The sequence below is a fragment of the Catharus ustulatus genome, chromosome 5 (genome assembly GCF_009819885.2).
Source record: "Catharus ustulatus isolate bCatUst1 chromosome 5, bCatUst1.pri.v2, whole genome shotgun sequence".
Classification (NCBI taxonomy): domain Eukaryota; kingdom Metazoa; phylum Chordata; class Aves; order Passeriformes; family Turdidae; genus Catharus; species Catharus ustulatus.
In genome coordinates this window covers 43,118,736-43,136,083 of record NC_046225.1, presented here as the reverse complement: position 1 = coordinate 43,136,083, position 17,348 = coordinate 43,118,736, and the positions used below count along the sequence as shown (strand labels likewise).

General features: G+C 38.1%; 1 protein-coding gene across 1 annotated transcript; it reads right to left on the bottom strand.

The window, feature by feature from the left end:
* Positions 1-975: 975 nt before the first annotated feature.
* Positions 976-15,036, bottom strand: LOC116996726 (coagulation factor XI-like). The gene is made up of 14 exons (XM_033060679.1): positions 14,979-15,036; positions 12,232-12,394; positions 11,462-11,565; positions 9,765-9,924; positions 9,082-9,191; positions 6,465-6,624; positions 5,576-5,685; positions 5,329-5,488; positions 5,090-5,199; positions 4,562-4,736; positions 4,014-4,189; positions 3,649-3,744; positions 2,517-2,656; positions 976-1,131 (listed from the first exon to the last, which is right to left on the bottom strand). Exons 1-14 carry the CDS (start codon positions 15,034-15,036, stop codon positions 976-978), a joined length of 1,878 nt encoding a protein of 625 aa, XP_032916570.1.
* Between the last annotated feature and the right edge of the window lie 2,312 nt (positions 15,037-17,348).

Genomic DNA, 17,348 nt, shown 5'->3' with positions numbered 1-17,348 from the left:
TTGCAGCTGCTCGGCTCAGCACTCTGGCAGGCACTTCTGAGGTTGTATTAGCCGCTCCTGATTATTAGCCGCATTTCCGGTTTAGGAGCAAAATCTTAGTCAAATTGGTGCGGCTTGTATTCGTGAAATTACTGTACTTAAATGACCTTGCAGCTGGGAAAGGCAAAAGTCTGGAGACTAGCAATGTGAAGAAATATGTATTTTATGCCTTCAGCTGTTTGAGTTCTGTGTGCCTTGAGAATACCTGTTTACAGATAATAGAGGTGTTTGGTAACTTAAAGGAACCCTAAGGACAGGCTTGAGCTCCCTGTCTTCGCCCTGAGATCAAAGCCCAGTGGAGATCACAGCACAATGGTAAATGAAACACAATTGTGCAAACCCTTGGCAGTCTGCTGGGAACAGCAGATGGGATTTTCCACCACAACCTGGGCTGGGTGTCCCTCTGTCGGGACCTCTGGGTTTGTTTTCTTGGTTAGTACTGACACTTTTTTATTTGGTCAATTCCCTGAGGCAACTAGATTTATGCAACTGTGTAGGCATCTCCATGCCTCAGCTTCCCTTCCCCCAGCCCTTTAGTAAGCTTTAAATGGTTCACCCATTTTACCTACATTCAGACAAGGAAGGGAAATTTCTTTTTGCTGTGTCACAACCCAAGACACAAGTAGTTGCCAGCTCCAAGGTCCATACATGCCCTGCAACCTCATCCACTCCCTTTTTATGCCAGCAAGGAGAGAAGAAGTCCGTGACTCAGCCATACTTGTTTTTGCCATATCAGTGATCACAGAGTTTATTGTTACTGCTTTTTATTTGGTAATAGGAAAATTCATTCATTCCTGCTTTTCTGCAATTTAAAACAAGTATTTTACACTCCAGGCTAACAAAAAACACCATTGGAAAAGCATTAATATGTTGTATCCCATTGCTCTGAGGGTTGTTATTCCACAGCAACACTTTGAGTGATCAGTAATGCTCATACTATGTAGTTTTTTCTAGAATCCAGTCTGAATAGTCAGCAACCTTGGTGTAGACTCCCGGCTGCCGTGGGCGAGCGCACCCTTCACCCCAGGAGGTGATGCCCACCAGATACCACACCTCCTCGTGCCTGCATGACAGTGGCCCTCCTGAATCTCCCTGTGTCACAGGAGAAAAAGAGAGAGAGCGTGGAAGGAAGAGGCTTCATCAGTATTTCTATCACAAAGAAAGCCTTGAATAAAATCAGCATCATTCAATGTTACCACCAGCATAACAATCACTTTCACTTATGACTACTTAGGAGAGCACTGAAGCAGGCATTCTGATTGTTTAGTAAATTGATTTCTAAATAGGTCATTGCAAAAAATTTCTTCTTCACATGAAGGTTCAAAACAACTGGGTTTTACTATTTTCTTTTTATTATTATTATGATTATTATTAACTTATCTACATACATTTAAATCTCTATGAGTAAACTATGTATGCAAGTAAGGAAAACAGCCAATCTGTGAGTATTGTTTCTTATGGCCATGATTTTAGTATCTCAGCTCTCTACGTGCCTTCTCTTGCTGGAATGACTCTGTCCCACTCAGGATAATACAGCTTTGTGTTTCCTTCTGCTATTCCTTTCTGAACACAAGATTCCTTAGATAGCTGTTAGGAATCATTAGGACAACAGCAAGCATGTAATTTTTTTAAAACAGCATCTTCATGTTCTGTTATGCTGTATCAGATAAAGAAAGCTTAACTGGCATAGAGGAAAAATTGCTTCCAGCTCCAAGTATTTTTATTCCTAAGTAATCATAGCAATAGTAACATTTCAGCGTACAATTATTAAGTGTTAAATGTTTGCAGCGAAAACTGTATTTGGTAGAGAATTTAATATTAATAGTCAGACTATGTTCTTCTTGCAGAAATTAACTCAGAATATTTTAACTGGCAAAAGTGCGTGAGTTTACTCTTGAGCAGAGAATTTGGCTCACAGAACTCACGCTATTGTGACATTTTCAACTCTAATTATGAATAGAGCAGTTTTCATAGTTTGTTTTTAGCCTTCTATTCCTCATGCATTTTAATAGCATTGCTAGCACCCTCCCTTCTGGTTTATACACAGTGAATGCTTTAAAATAGCATTTTACGTACTGTATTTCCCAGCAAGAAATAAAAAAATTTAAAAGAAGAAACCGCATAAGAAATCTGGAATCTATTCTTGTTGGAGAAATGCTTCAAGGTACTATACTTGCACTCTCTGGATTTCTGACAGTCTGAGGGAACACTGTTTTATTCCCTAAATGGATATTTATATATCCACATTAGAGTTTCCTATCCATGGAATCTATCCCTAAGGATTTCACTGTTATACAAGAAATATTTTCCATATACCTTGGTTTTCAGTGCTTTTGACAACCAAAAGTGACAAGTTAATCAAAAGCTCTATTGATAATCATGCTTTTCTAATAACAATTAAAATTAATTGTAGTATTCATTTATATATTTGAACACATGGTTGGAATACATAACTCTACAGTACTGTTTGTCATTACCTTACAAGCATCCCTTCCTCCGTCATCATATCCAGCACAGATCACTTTGTCACCTATTCTGTGCCTCCGATATCTTGCCTGGCATTCCTCTTTTGACATGAAGGGAACAGGAGCCTTTTGAAGAATATCTTGTACCCGACCTATATAGAAGGAAATATGAGCAGAGAAATGTTTGGTTCTAGCAAAATAAAGGTTAAAAATTCAACTCTAGAAATCCCCATACAATGATATTACAAAGTGGGAGGTCTTCTAAATTAAATGCTTTTATGATACCATCTTCTTTCTCATGACCGGAAAAGCTTTAAAACTCCCTTGTGATATGCAACAAATCCTCATATGTGAATGATTATCAGGACATTGACCCTTGGAGCATTGCTGCTAGCATTGCTGCTAGCATTGCTTTGTGTTGGTATTTCCTAGTAAAGTGTTGCCATAAGTTTGGAATCTCCCAGTTGCCAAATCTGCGCTGCTCTCTATCGTAATATTTTTTAAGATGGAGAAATTTGCACATAGACTAAACAAGAGCATTGAAAAGCAGCCTTTTCTCTAGTAATTAACAGAGGAAATTCATCTATACAGTATGGTCTATAATCAATCTTCAGAATAAGAAAAACAACATACTTCAATCTCCAATTTCTAAAGTCATATTAATACAATCACATAAAAAACTCATGGATAATGTGCAGACTGCAATTCAAAACTCTTCAGTAAATTTATTGCCTTTTTTTTCAGCTAGGAAAACATAAAAAAGGGTGTGGAAAACCCAGATAGGTATCAGGGTTTGCCAGTAGATTAAGCTAGAATCTAAGGAAGGGTATTTGAATGTTGCATTAGGTGCATTTAAGATCACGTTCTCAGATATTTCAAACTACTGAACCAATTTATAAAATTCATTATTGTGTCAGAGCATGGAGTTATTTAATGATAATTTCATACATCTTTCATTTATGTTTTATGGTGTCTTACAAGAAATCAATTCTAATAAAGAATTATATTAAAGTACTGTCTAGAAGGAATAGTGGTAGCTAGGAACAGAGCAGAATTTTCGTTTTTCAGAGGAGGGAGATTTTTTTGTCAAACATACGAATTTTAAAAATAATAAAAATCACTGTTTAAAAGTATTTCTCTGTACCTCTTTCTTTTCTGTAACCCCATCCAATTACCCAACAGTCAGTGTAAAATATGTTAGCGTCTTCTTTTGATGGCAGGCAGATAGGTAGCTGAAGATCTAAAGTACAAGAGAAAACAATAGTTTGTCCAGCAGAGACAACTGCAACAGTAAGGTTTTGTGCGCACTCACATGACCCCTGACCACAGCCTCCACGTTATGCTTTGTCCCTTACACTACATATCACTCCCAGCATATAAATTTTCATTTTGAAGTCAACAGAATAGATTCTCCTCAAACCCCAGTAACTGCATAGTAAAGGAAGCCAGCCCTGTGTTATGCACTGCCATAGCAATGCTAGCTGTGTCTTCCTGCACATTTCTACATACCAGTAAAATTCATAGGCTTAGCAAGTTTCATTAATGCAATGTCATATCCAATCTGGGCGTGTTTATACTGAGAGTGAACAATAATCTCTTCCACTTTGTAGAAGGGCGTGTCCTCATTTATTTCTGATTGTCTTAAAATACCAGCATAAATACGCCAAATGTTGGGATTCTCTAGACTGAGGGAAAAAGACAAACAGTCAGTCTGTGACTAAACAGGCTAATGAAGTGTTGCAGTAACAAAAAACTCATATCTCATGAGAATGTCTAGGGTTCCATAGGTATTTGTTGACTGCTTTAGAATTTCATCTTCTAGATTCATTAAAATAATTTAGCATCAGCAGTACAATACTATGCTACAAAGGGACAAAGTGGTTCCAGTTATATTAGGAAACTGAATGTCTACCTGAACATTTCATCTTTTGGTTACATCAAAGCAGTTCATCTGTTTCTAGTTCTCATTGCTATTATCCTGAAAGGTGGATCTCAATTTATGTTGCATGCTGGGTTGAACTTTGGAGCTTACTTGTCCATTTACATTTCAGCCTCACCTCACGACACAGTGAGCAGCTGTGAGAATCCACTGGTTGCTGATGATGGAGCCCCCGCACAGGTGTCTCTGGCGAGACAACTTGGCATGCAAGCTGACCTGCCATGGCCACTCACCAGGGGAAGAGTCTGTCCCACCAACGATCCTAATTGTCCTTGCAGAATGCTGCATACACACTACAGAAATAATTCAAAGATGAGCTTAAAGACAACTTGCATTCACCAACAAAAAATGAAGATGAAACTACTGCTGATCACTGAATAGCCACTACCTATTGCGAATAATCACTATACATGATAAACTTCCTGTGGTTTATGATCATAAAGCCTATTAAAACCAAATTCACAGTCCTGTTCTGCTGTTTACTATGTGAAGACTTGAATGACTTCACTTTTCCAGAACACTCTAACTTTACAACACCTTCCACTGGGACAGTGTAACCACTTTAAAAAAATATGGCTCGGCCTCCCACGCTGAAATCAGGGAAGCACTGTCCATTTTTCATAAAATAAGTTTTACTTACCAGTACTGGCTCTTTTTTTGCATAATCTTAGTGAGTATCCAGAGATACTTCCTGGCCCATGTACTATTCTCACTGGAGATCCATTTGAGGACATTCTTAGGTGACACTCGCACTCTCTGCCAATGAATTAACAAAAACATTTAGTTTGTATTTTTTTCACTGAACAACACATACATTACTCCCTCATCACATCTCTGAAATGATTATTTAAGCAATCTTTGAACATTTAAAAATATATATCTCACCCTTCTTCATTGCATGAGCCTTGGAGGAGAGAATAGGAAAAAAACTGGCAGCGGATCATGATTGTGCAAACCTGTTGACAGGCTCTGTGTCCCTTAGTATAAGTGACATTAAGTTCATCTCCCAAAAAATCCATATCCGTGTAAGTGCGAGAATTGCAGGCTGTGAGAATGATTACATTCAAAGCATCAGAAAGTTATTAATTAGATTAATTCAAAATTAGTATTTTTATTGCAATTTATTGTTTACCAGGAAAAGATCTTCTGCAATTTAGGAGGCCAAAGCCTGATACAGCATTTTCTTGTGAGATGAGTGCCTCTGGAATTCCACTTGTTGATGTCTTCAGAAGGCAAAGATTTCTAAAATGAAACATTTTTCACAATAAATAAACCTGTTCTCACATCCTAAAAATAATTGCTTAGGTACTGGTAAAAGAAGATTCTTTCCTAAATACAGTCTTTTCCCCCAATCTGTAAAAGTATTTCACATGAAAATGCATTCACTAAGTTCACCAGTTCACACTAAATTGAGGCAATCTTTGTAGTGCTGCGAAATGTCATACAACTATACTCCTAAAGGTTTATATACATACAGAAGAGGTGACTTTAGATGATGCATGCCATCTCAGTTTTGCTTCTCCCTGAAATTCCTTTGAAACTTTAGTCTCCTGATTTGTGTGGAATGTTGATTTTTAACTATTCTCACTACTAAGTACAAAAGAAGAAAGTCAAATAGAAAAATTTTTAAAGCCGTTAACTTAATTGAAAAACCTTTTCAAGTAAGTAAGCTCACCCTACCAGGAAACCAGATGGCTCTTTTGATAATGTAATAAGATTCGGCTTTAAGTCTTTAAAACTATCTGGAGGCTCACTGTATTTTGACATGTATAATTCTTTTCAGATTAAGACCAGATACATAACATACAGTACAAAAGCCCTGATCACATTGGAAAACAGTTAAAATGCCCACAGGAAATTAGAAATTCATGAACAAAACCCATAAAAAGCTGTGCTTTACCAAAAATGGCCTTTCAAAATAAATTTACATATGTATGAGAAATCAGTGTTCAAAAAAGACTGTGTTTTTAAAAAATAATTTTTAAATAATCTAATAGATAATATTAAACTGATATATTCACCTTTGAGATTCTATTTGATATTTCCTGGTAAAAAATGTAAAGAACAAACACTTTGGAAAATATGTACAAATAGTTTGGCAGACAGAAATATCAGGAGTGAAAAAACTTGTAATATTAATTCCTGAAAATTCTTGATCTTCAAATATGTCCATTTGACAATCTGTATAAAACAAGAACAAAATATCAACATTCCAAAAACTTTTGTATGTCATCAGAATATTGAGATTTACAGAATATTCATTTCTATATCAATTCCCATTTTTCTTCTATGATTGATACGCTGGAAAGGCAATGCAACATTTTAACAAAAAACTATTTCTCAAGAATATTCTTTCATATGTAAAGTCATGGAAAGCACTACAAGGATGAAGTTTATATAGAGGAAAAGAGAAATTACATGTTACAATAGAGATTTTCTAATCTAATACGGAAAGACTTAATTTTCAAATGGTTCATGGGAAGACTAGAAAAAAAATAAGGTGATGATCTTCTTAACACTGCTTTTACTATTTGAACAGTAGGCAGAGTAAGTAGAAGTGCTGCCCTCTGCCATGGCCAAAATAACACAACAGAGGCTTGGCAAGATAGTTCACACAACCAGACTATGAATATAGAGGTTACAGGAAATACCAGCAAGGTTACAGGAAATTAATGAGTATCCTTCTCCAAAGATATACTTGAAGTTCCAGTTAGATTCCTACTGCAAGAATTTAAAAATAAAAAATGGAAGCATTGGCACGAAGGTTTTTTTTTCTTGATCCGATCAAGCTGCAGAGATAGTAAAAATGTGAAATGATCCAAAAAACAGGATTTGGTGGCAGCAGAGAACTTGAGCTGTTGAGAAAGTAAAGCAACCAAGTCAACACTGTCCAGTTATAGAAACATATTGGGAACATCTTACCATGGAAAGGGAAACTAAGAAGAGGCAGAGCTTACTGTAAATCCTGAAAATTTGATGAAGTTTTAAAAAAACATAGGTAAGAAAGGACAACAATACTGGGCAGTAATTAGACTATAAGAACAGTAAAATATATAATCAGAAATTTAGAAAATTAGAGTCAATTAACTCTCACAATTAGTATGTAAGATCCTATACTAAAGGGAAATCACATTCAGAAGAATGGATAGTTTCAAAGGAAATTATATTTAAAGCAAAAATGTGGATCTGAAACTTCAGGGAAGCTAACCCACGATCTCAAGGATCATGTTCATTGATCATTTGCTCAATATTCAGTGATCTCCAGGAAGATACTTTGCAAAGGGCTGAGAACAGACAAATTGCTATGCATGCATAATAATGTGTGTACATAAGAATAAAGCCAGAGAGGCAAAGGCACAAAATGAAAGGCCACATAAAAAGGAATAAATTAAAGTCAGAAAAAAACCTCAGACAAATACTGAAATAAACCCATTTCAGATATTGACAAAACAACAAGGCAGAAGACATTACAGAGGTTTTGTTGACCTGTCTGGACAGGTATAGATGATCTGTCTGAGTTAAGAACAGGTGACCTCCCTAGATGACCTCTGGATCCACTAGTGCAGTCTAGTCTTCTATGATCACAGAATTTATTTGTTCTCTCTCTTGCCTGCTCTTTCCTCTTTCACAAGACACAGAAAGCAGGGAAAGACAGGCAGGAACAGGACTGATTTTCACATGATGTCATGGGTTTACCCAGTCAACAATCAAGCCCAATGCAGCCACTGACTCACTCCCCCACCAATAAGATCAGGGAGACAATCAGAAGAGTAAAAGCCCACCCACAGGTGGGTTAATGAGAGGGATGCTGGGGAGAGAGTGCTGCTGCTGTGCCAGCACTGGCCAGCAGTAAACCCAAGCACTGATTTTAGAAAGAAATATATTGATACAGTCTCTACAAAATGTTATTTATATAGGAAAGCTAGATTATCTGTGAGATAAAATGAGGCTATGTGAAAGCAGAGTAACATCCCCATCATTAAGAAGGTAAAATATTGCACAGTAAGACAAAGTGGAGAAAAAAGAAAAAGGAAAAGAAAATGAAAAAAGAAAAAGAAAAAGGTGAAAGATGTTTCAATTGAGAATAAGAAGGTTTGATACACATTGTTTGATTTTAGACTCTTGAGAATATTGTCTGAGTAACAATTGTAGGAATAACACAGAATTTTTCTTTCATCACAAATCACCCACAAAATGCATATTATATCCTTTCCTATTAGCCAGCTGTATTAGAAAGCTACAGATCTCCATTAATAATTTTCAAATGCATACATAGTATACAAACAGAATGTAGAAAGTTTTATATTTCTCCTGGTCTTTGAATCTGATGGGCTTTTATCTTTTATTTTTGTATCCATGATATAAAGATAATATACAATTTCATCAAGCTTCTGAAAGAATTCTTATTAAAGAATTCTTTAGATCTTCAAAGATGGGAAGTATTTCTTTAAGAAAAATGATAATATGAAAAAATTAAAAACAGATGAACCTTCTTTGTCCCTGAGTGTACTAACCATATTTTAAGATAATATTAGAATTATTCTAGATAATGAAACATTTCTACATGTCAATGATAGATTGCATTTCAGGATACATGACCCTTAAAACTAAACAGAATCAGAGATTTTAAATGGTTACCTAATTCAGAAAGTTGGCATGTCTTTAGAGAGAATCCAGACACAACCTCATCAAGCACTTTTATGTTGGTTGGAGTTCCTATACTGGTATGTTTCAATAAGCACTTTTTACTGAATGACAAAGAGTAAAGAAAGTAGTAAGAAAACAGGTCTTCTTCCTTGGACTACACCATCCTCCTGAACCCACAATTCTTATCATTGTGCATGGTCTGGCCATTGGCCAGAACAATCTCCAACCTCCAGAACAGAGTTCAAAGGATGAACAGAGCTAGCTGAACAATGTTTAACTTGCAAAATTGAGCAGATTAAGAGCACAAAAATAGGTCTCATTAAAATGAAATAATTTCTCTGGATGCTCTGCTGATGCTATTTTCAGAATAATAAGCAGAACGAGATTGAACAGAGCAAAAATGCAGCACAGCTATCAATACAATTCGCATTTCAGTGTCTTCAGAGGATTTTAGGTTTTTTCCAGGGATGTAATATTCAAGTTTGTCTTTCTCACCAATGGACAAATGAAAGACATTTTATTACTGATATTTTCCTACCTGTAAGTGTGAACAAACATTACAAGGAGGTATAAATTCAATATTCTTGAGTAAATTCTTGCACTTTTGAGTGCTCTGAGATTTAATCTACTTAGGTACAGGGTTGTCCAGGGGAATTAATCCAACCTGTATTTACCAAAGGCTTGAATTGTGAAATGTTTTGGAGGCATATGTGAAAAAATGACAACGGTTGTCATTGGTACATCGTTTTTGGCACTCTTGATAGCTGTCAGCCATAGCAATATCAAAAATATTCCCTTCCATATCCAGTCCTACATGGACATCTGGGCTGCAAGCTGTGAAGGAAAAGAGACCAAGTTCTGAAAATGTACTTCTATTCTTTTCCCCATCCCATGCCCCAAATTGCCCAAAAGACAGCAGTTTGTATGACACAGCCCTCATAATCCAGATGCCACATCCCACGTTCACTTACATCATACTTTATACATAGATCTAGCACCAACTCAGAAATGTAGGTTTAGTGTAGTACCTCATGGCAAGGGGGAAAAATAGCAGATCTTGACAGTGCCTCTGCATGAGAGAAGGACTTTAACCACTGTGGCTGACAGACCAGGATGACACTCGCCAAAGCAAGAAATCAGAATCCATATTAAAATATATTTTCCCGGTTTCAAATTCATAGAGCAGTTTAAATGGCAAATCCTATCCTCACAAGTAACAGACATTTCCCACTTGAGTCAGAATATTACATTTACACTCCACAGAGGGAGGATTGCAACTGTGGGGTTTGAAATGAAGGTCATAGCACACAAGAGTCAACCAGTGACTGGAGGAATTTTTAAACATGTATGGATAGATTTTCATTTTGGTCCAATTCTAGAGTAATTCCAGTGATATTATTTAGTCTAAATAGCATAAAGAATAACATCCCACTGAAATCTCTTTTTCTATTCCATGATACTCAGAAATACAAACATGAAGGGTAATTGGAAGCAAAGAGTTTTTAAGGGGCATGCCTACTCTGAAGAGTAAGTGGCAAGCAAAAGCAAGCACACCTTATTGTTAATGGCTACAGCGGAGAGAACTTGCTTAGAAGCCCACTTAGTCCTGCCACACTGAGCTGCTATACCAATGCAACTTAAGAGCTAGCCTGACTATCCATAAGACATTATTTGTCCTCAAAGGCAGGAAGTGAATAACTATATTCTTCCTTACTCTATTTTTCTAAAGTACCATACTATGCTTAAAGTTGATCTCCTTTAAATGACATCATTGTGACAGTGCAAATTTAAAACATACATAAAATAACACATTTAATAGGCTTTTAATATGCCTAGTGATAACTTGCAGGTAGGGTATGCTGTCATTAAGTCTTCATGTAAAGCACATACACCCTAAAAGATGCAGCTGCTAAAAAATTATTACACAGAATCAAAAAAGTTCTAGCATCACTTTGTGACAATGCACTTTCACTTTGCTGAGCATCCACACCTTGGAGTTATAAAGCAGGGTCACACATGCCATATGAGCCACTTTCTGGAGTGGAGCTGTAGTAGTAAATTAATATTTAGAACTGGAGTCAGCAGTTAAAGCATGGGCTGCCATTTGCCTCTAGCAAATGAAACAGTGACTGCAGGAGCATGATTTCCTTGTTACCTCATCTGGGGAGCCTGGGTAGTGGATAAGTGGGCCTGGAGAGAAAAACCAGTGGAGTTTTTGTCACTTGGGTTTGAAAGTGGTCTGGCAAAGAATACACAAATCACTGCTTTGCTGCATCCCTGATTCTATTCCTCGCTCCAAAATGCTAATTTTTTAACAGCTGCTATGCAATGCAGAGCATAAAATACATGCATGTGAACTACCATATCTTACCACTAATTTGGTTACACTGCTTTAAGGAATGTCCAGAGATAGCTCCTTCCATATCCACTTTCGGCAGCATTTCTGTATCACTGTCTTTTAAATAGCAGGAGAACCTGTGTTTTAAAATGTAGCAATTCACAGCTTTTGCAGTACAACACAGACTTTCATAACTGTTTCTCAGGGGAAATGTAGCCTATCCAATATCCCTCATCATGAAAATTTTGACAAGTGCAACTGGAAGAAAAATAACATCAAGCCTTACACACTTTGTTGGCAGTGGTGGCAGATGAGAATATTTTGTGTTTGTGGGAGCTCTGAGAGGTCTCAATAAAATAAGAAGCAGAGCCCAGGGTTCAGAGGACAGAAATGCACTGGGCATAGAGAGAAGACAACCTCATTCTCTCAGGCTACTGAAATTCTTAATTGTGAGAAAAATATGCTAAATAAAAAGGATGGGGAACAGGGGATCATTGGAGATCTGAAATAATTCACATTGTCCCTCAACAATAAATACATGGCCTAGAGGAGGGAGTGCAGAGTCAGTTCTCCTTCCTTGAAAGGCCTCGTGTATAAGTGTGAAAAATTGGACATTGCCAAATTTAACCTTTTGAATTCAAGCAATTACTCTTTGATCATCAATTTTAGAAATACATGACACTGCTTTGCATGGCAATTTCCACTGGACTTTCCCTGCATGCCTTGTGTTCTGTCAAAATGTTACCAGGTTTCCAAATTATCACAGGAGACCAGCCAAAGACACAAGTGCATGAACATTCTACCTTTTTTCAGGATTTGTAGTCCATGTTGCCGGCAAGTAGGTGAAGAGCAGACAGGTAGGATGGTAAGTACACACTATTTGGCAGTAATTGGCAGTCGGTGTAAAAACTGTAGCGAGGTCTCCTCCTTGGAAGAATGTATTTTCATAGATCTGAGTCACGCATTCTGACATGGAAAACAAAATGTGTCAACTATTTGAGATGGGAACACCCAGTTCACCAGGAGAGGATTAAGCCACTGCTCCTCTTTGTCATTGACCTTGCTTTTAAAACAGGCTTTTGTCAGGAAATGTGAGTAAGGGGGGGTGAGTAGCACAGTTCCTCTTGGAGTCTCATCTTTTCACTCCAGCAGAAATAATACTGCCTAGGGTGCCTCCCACTGTTCCCTGCCTCATACCCAATGCTGGAGCAGGGCAACTTGAGCCCATGTAGAAACCCAGGAACCTGGATGGGCCACAGGGGAGATCTGCATAACAGAGGGAGAAGGTCCCTTCTCATGGCAAATCTCAGGAGCAGCAGAAGCCTTCCTGAGAGAGGCCAATGCAGAACATTATGAGGACAACCAGGAAGTGCAGAGACCAAAAGGAGTTAGAAAGTTTTATCTAAAGACAATCCTATTTTTTAATGATCCTCTGAGGTCAGAGTCACCAGTGGTGTCATTGTGCACAGCCTCAATGGCTCCCAGCATTTCACAGACCTTCAGCTCTCTTACACTCCACCCTGGACCTCCCAAAACTTCTTTACAATGAAGAAAATACTGTTACAGGAATAATGCCTCAGGAACAGTCTCGAATAAAAATGAGCTGTACTACTACTTTGCATCTGCAGTACCGTTTAACTCTGACTGACATACTGAACACTGCAATGGTAACCACTCACACTGCAGAGCTCTGCAGCAAAAGTACCTAAGCAGCAACCTGCTCCCATCTTTCAAAATGAAGGCACTTGTACGATCACAGAATCACAGAGTATGCTGAGTTGGAAGGGATCCACAACGATCATTGAGACCCTCTCCTGGCCCTGCACACACCATCCCCAGGAGTTACACCACGTGCCCAAGAATGTTTTTCAAACACTTGCTGAACTCTGTCAGGCTTGGCGCTGTGATCACTTCCCTGGGGAGCCTGTTCCAGTGCCCAACCACCCTCTGGGTGAGGAACCTTTTTTAATATCCAACTTAAACCTCCCCTGACACAACTTCAGGCCATTCCCTTGAGCCCTGTCCATCTCAAGACTCTCAGGGGTCTTGAATGTTCACTGTTGTGGAGAAGCAGGGTAGTTTGTCCAAGGCCTCTAAAATCTCTGTATTAAAACACACAAGAGTCTTTGCACAGGAGACCACTGTCTTTTTGAATTTGCCCTCCAAAAGGAGTAGCAAACCAATAAAATGGTGATTTTTATTCCTGCATCTACCAAAGTGCTTTTTCTTGGATAAAAGAGAAAATAATGGTTTTTTACAGACTGTGGGGAAATCCAACAGAAAACATTTTTTCTCGTAGCTTAATCTGTTACTACAGAGTGAGCATACTGTATCAAGTGATATTTAAAATGAAAACAAAAGGTAATATCATACTGGATTTGACAGTTTTAAAAGACTATGAGTAGATTTTATTTGTTAATATGATTATAAACTATACTTTGGCAACTCAGTGTTTCCTGCACACAGGTATAATATATTATTTTTTTAAAAAAATTAATAAATAAGGTTTATTAGACATAATAGATGCTAGACGTGCTAATATCTTTCAAAGGTAAAATCCTTGTTAGTAAAATATGAGGCTTTATAAACATCCAAGTTCTCTGGTATAGATATACTTTCAAGCTCTTTCTCTAAAAAATGGTATTTATTATTCTCAGTAGCATTTCTTTATCCAACTTTGTCATTAACAGGAAAACATTGTCAATTCTTAGAATATACCAAGTGAATTCTAAAGCTAAAACAAAACAGTATTGAAATTATTTACTGTATCAGATACTTTGGATCCTATTTATCTTCTTCTAGCATAAATTAACACACACAAAAAAATATTTATGCAGTAAATCTCTGCACCATGTAAAACTGTGCCAGTTTTGAATATTTTAATTTAATTATAATGATTCCTAGGCCTCCGAAATTTTCCAAGATTTTAGTTTTACTGAGACTTCAAGCCAAGTAAAATATTTTCTTAAATAATACTTCATTTATCTATGAGATTTTGCTAAAAAGTTGTTACCTAATTGTTCTCTGAGAAAACAGTTAATACATTACTGAACTTATACCCATGTTGAGCCTTAGTTATAATTTATCAGGAAAGGGAATTTCAGAGAAGTGCAGTTTAACTTTTGCTAATGGAACAAAGTAAATCATTAACGCAGAATGAAAGACATACATTACTCTGCCTCCTGCAGTCCCAAAGGGCCTCCTTCCCCAACTGCTGCTTAGGCTGCTAACCTTGCCATTGGGCACAGAACAGGGAACATCACAATTTCACAGTTACAATGTGGATGCAGTCTCAGTCCTACAGAGAAAACTACCTGTGGCAGGGTCCCATGTGTGGCGGAATTGGGGGTGGCAGGACAGTGTCACTAAAGCCCCATTAGAAAGTTCTGTGTCCGACAATAGGGTTATGCCAGTTACCCAAACTTTCCTAAGCTCAATCCAGCAGAATAAACAGCTCTCCCAAGGGAAGACTGCAGTTACTAATTTTCTCCCCTTCTACAAGAGTTGCTGTATGCTGTGTGCAAATTGCAGTATTTATATGTTAACTTACCACTGTAAACGGAAGCAAGTAAGAAAATGAAATAAAAAGTCCAATAAATCCAATTCATCCTAAAAACCACAAAATCGTTCTTTAGAATATATTCAGTAAAGGATGTACAATTAGTTTTGTAAAGCATTGTTAAGCCTAACACTGATTCACACTTGTATTGTTTCACTATTAATTCAAAATTGCATTGAAAATTACAACTGCAGCTGTTACATACTGTTTTGGCATACCTTTTAACACCAGAATATTCATTCTTGCTTAGACTGGGAACAATATTCCACTGAAATGACATTCCTAATACTGACTCTCCAGATAGTTTATTAAATACTATTATCAAGGTAGGAAAAAAATTACTCATTGCTTCTCATGCTATAAGAATTCTAAACTTTTTTCACATGCAGCTGCTTAAGCTGTGAAATAAATTAACCAATTAACACAAACCATAAAACACTCCAACTTGCACTGTCTTGTTGCTATGAGAACCTTTCACTGAATACCGGTTGCAATAATAATTACGTACCTGAATACATAGTAAGTCTGGATGCATGGATCAGGTTTGCACTCTACTGAAAAAAAAAAAAAACAAAAAAGGAAAAAGTCAACACTTTGTGTTAAATATTATTACCTGCAATGCTAGCTCATCTTTAATATTTACTTTGAATGGGTAGTCTTTTTGTCAATATTGTTACTGACCTTGGGACATGTTTTCAGAACAACTATCATCCACACTGTGCTGGAGTTGATCCTGTATAATCCATGTCTGCAACATAGTCTCTTTTTTCTCCCCTATAAAATGATGATGATATTTTAAACCCCTGGAAAATTTTCACCTCTATATAAAATAACAGAATTGTCCCTGGAAGCAATCCCAAAATCTACCTGTATTTGAATATTTACAAACAAAATAAGCTGAACTTACCACTTGTGTCTTGCTCAACATATATTAGAATTCAATTAAAATAATTATTTTGCTTTTACGTGTCTGTGTGCATATCAATGGGCGGCACAAATGGATTAGAACTTTTGTCAAAGAACTTAGTTTTTTCACTTTTCATTTCTTGTCTGGGCTTTCCATTTCAGATATTGGGCAGTTATTCCAGTTTGTTACTGTTTTAATGAAAATACAAGCAAAAAACAAAAAAACAACAACAAAAAAATCTCCAATCATACATTTATGGGAAAATAAGGTATACTATTAAAAAAAGCAGAAAAACAGAGCAGATTCACCATAAATTTTAACAAGATCATGTGTGTCATTCATGCAGCATGTAGTTATACTTCATCAGAAGTTTTTGTAAGATTTCATTTCTAAAATCCATTGTCTATATTTTTCAATTTTTTCTGAGGAAGGGGCATTTTCTGGTGACAGCTGTTTGTTTCAGAAGCAAACTACTGAGAAAAAAAAAGGAAGAAAAATATTTCCTTAAAGTGGAAGTTCTCAAATTTGGATGTCACTCTTTCTAAAATCAAACACCATTTTAATTATATCTGTAATAACCATACTCACTTTGGAAAACAAATGCATTTTCTTTCACTGAGCCTGCTACTCACATGACGTGCTCCCATTTACACTGTTGTGTTGTTGCACAAACCAACAAAGTTATATTTCTGTACAGATAAAAAATTATAATGGACTCTATGTTGATGAGGGAGTTATTGTTTATTATAGGACATACAGTAATTTCACGACTCTAAGGCACACCCCTTTGACTAAAATTTTTGCCCGAACCCGGAAGTGCGCCTTATAGTCCGGTGCGCCTTATATATGGGCAAAAGTTCGGAAATTTACCAACCCAGAAGTGTGAGCCGCGAGCCACGGGGGAAGCCAGTAGGGCCGCGGGAGCCGGGGGGAGGCGGGGCCGCAGCTACCAGGTGGAAGCGAGTCCAGGGGCCCGCGGCACCATGGCTTCCGGGTGCAGGGGGCCCGGGGGTCGGCAGAGCCACAGGTCCTGGGTACAGGCAAGCCCAGGTGGAGGCGGAGCCATGGCTGCTGGGTGCAGGGAGCCGGCGGAGCCACAGCTCCTGGGTACAGGCGAGCCTGGGGACCGGGGAGCCGCGGCTGTTGGGTGCAGGGGGCCGGCGGAGCCATGGTTCCTCGGTACAGGCGGGCCCGGGGTACCGTGGCTGCCGGTTATAGGAGGGCCCACAACACCGTTCCTGCCGGGTGCAGGCGAGGCCAGGGGCCTGGGGCCCCATGGCTACTGGGTGCAGGCAAGCCTGAGGGCCTGCGGCACCGCTCCTGCCGGGTACAGATGGGCCCGGGGGCCCATGGCTGCCAGGTTGAGGAGGGGCCTTGGCCAGCAACCACGTGGGGGGAGATGGGGGCGGATCCTCGCTGCAAAAAAAAAGCGCGCCTTATAGTCTGGTGCACCT

Bases quoted from the DNA above. Each gene is read 5' to 3' on its own strand.
- LOC116996726 (XM_033060679.1), bottom strand. From the start codon at position 15,036: ATGAATTGGATTTATTGGACTTTTTATTTCATTTTCTTACTTGCTTCC. The intron at 9,192-9,764 runs GTAAATACAGGT...TTTGTCATTCAG, and splicing joins TTTCACAATTCAAGCCTTTG to TAAAAAGTGCTTATTGAAAC. The intron at 5,489-5,575 runs GTAAACAATAAA...TCATTCTCACAG, and splicing joins TTGCAGAAGATCTTTTCCTG to CCTGCAATTCTCGCACTTAC.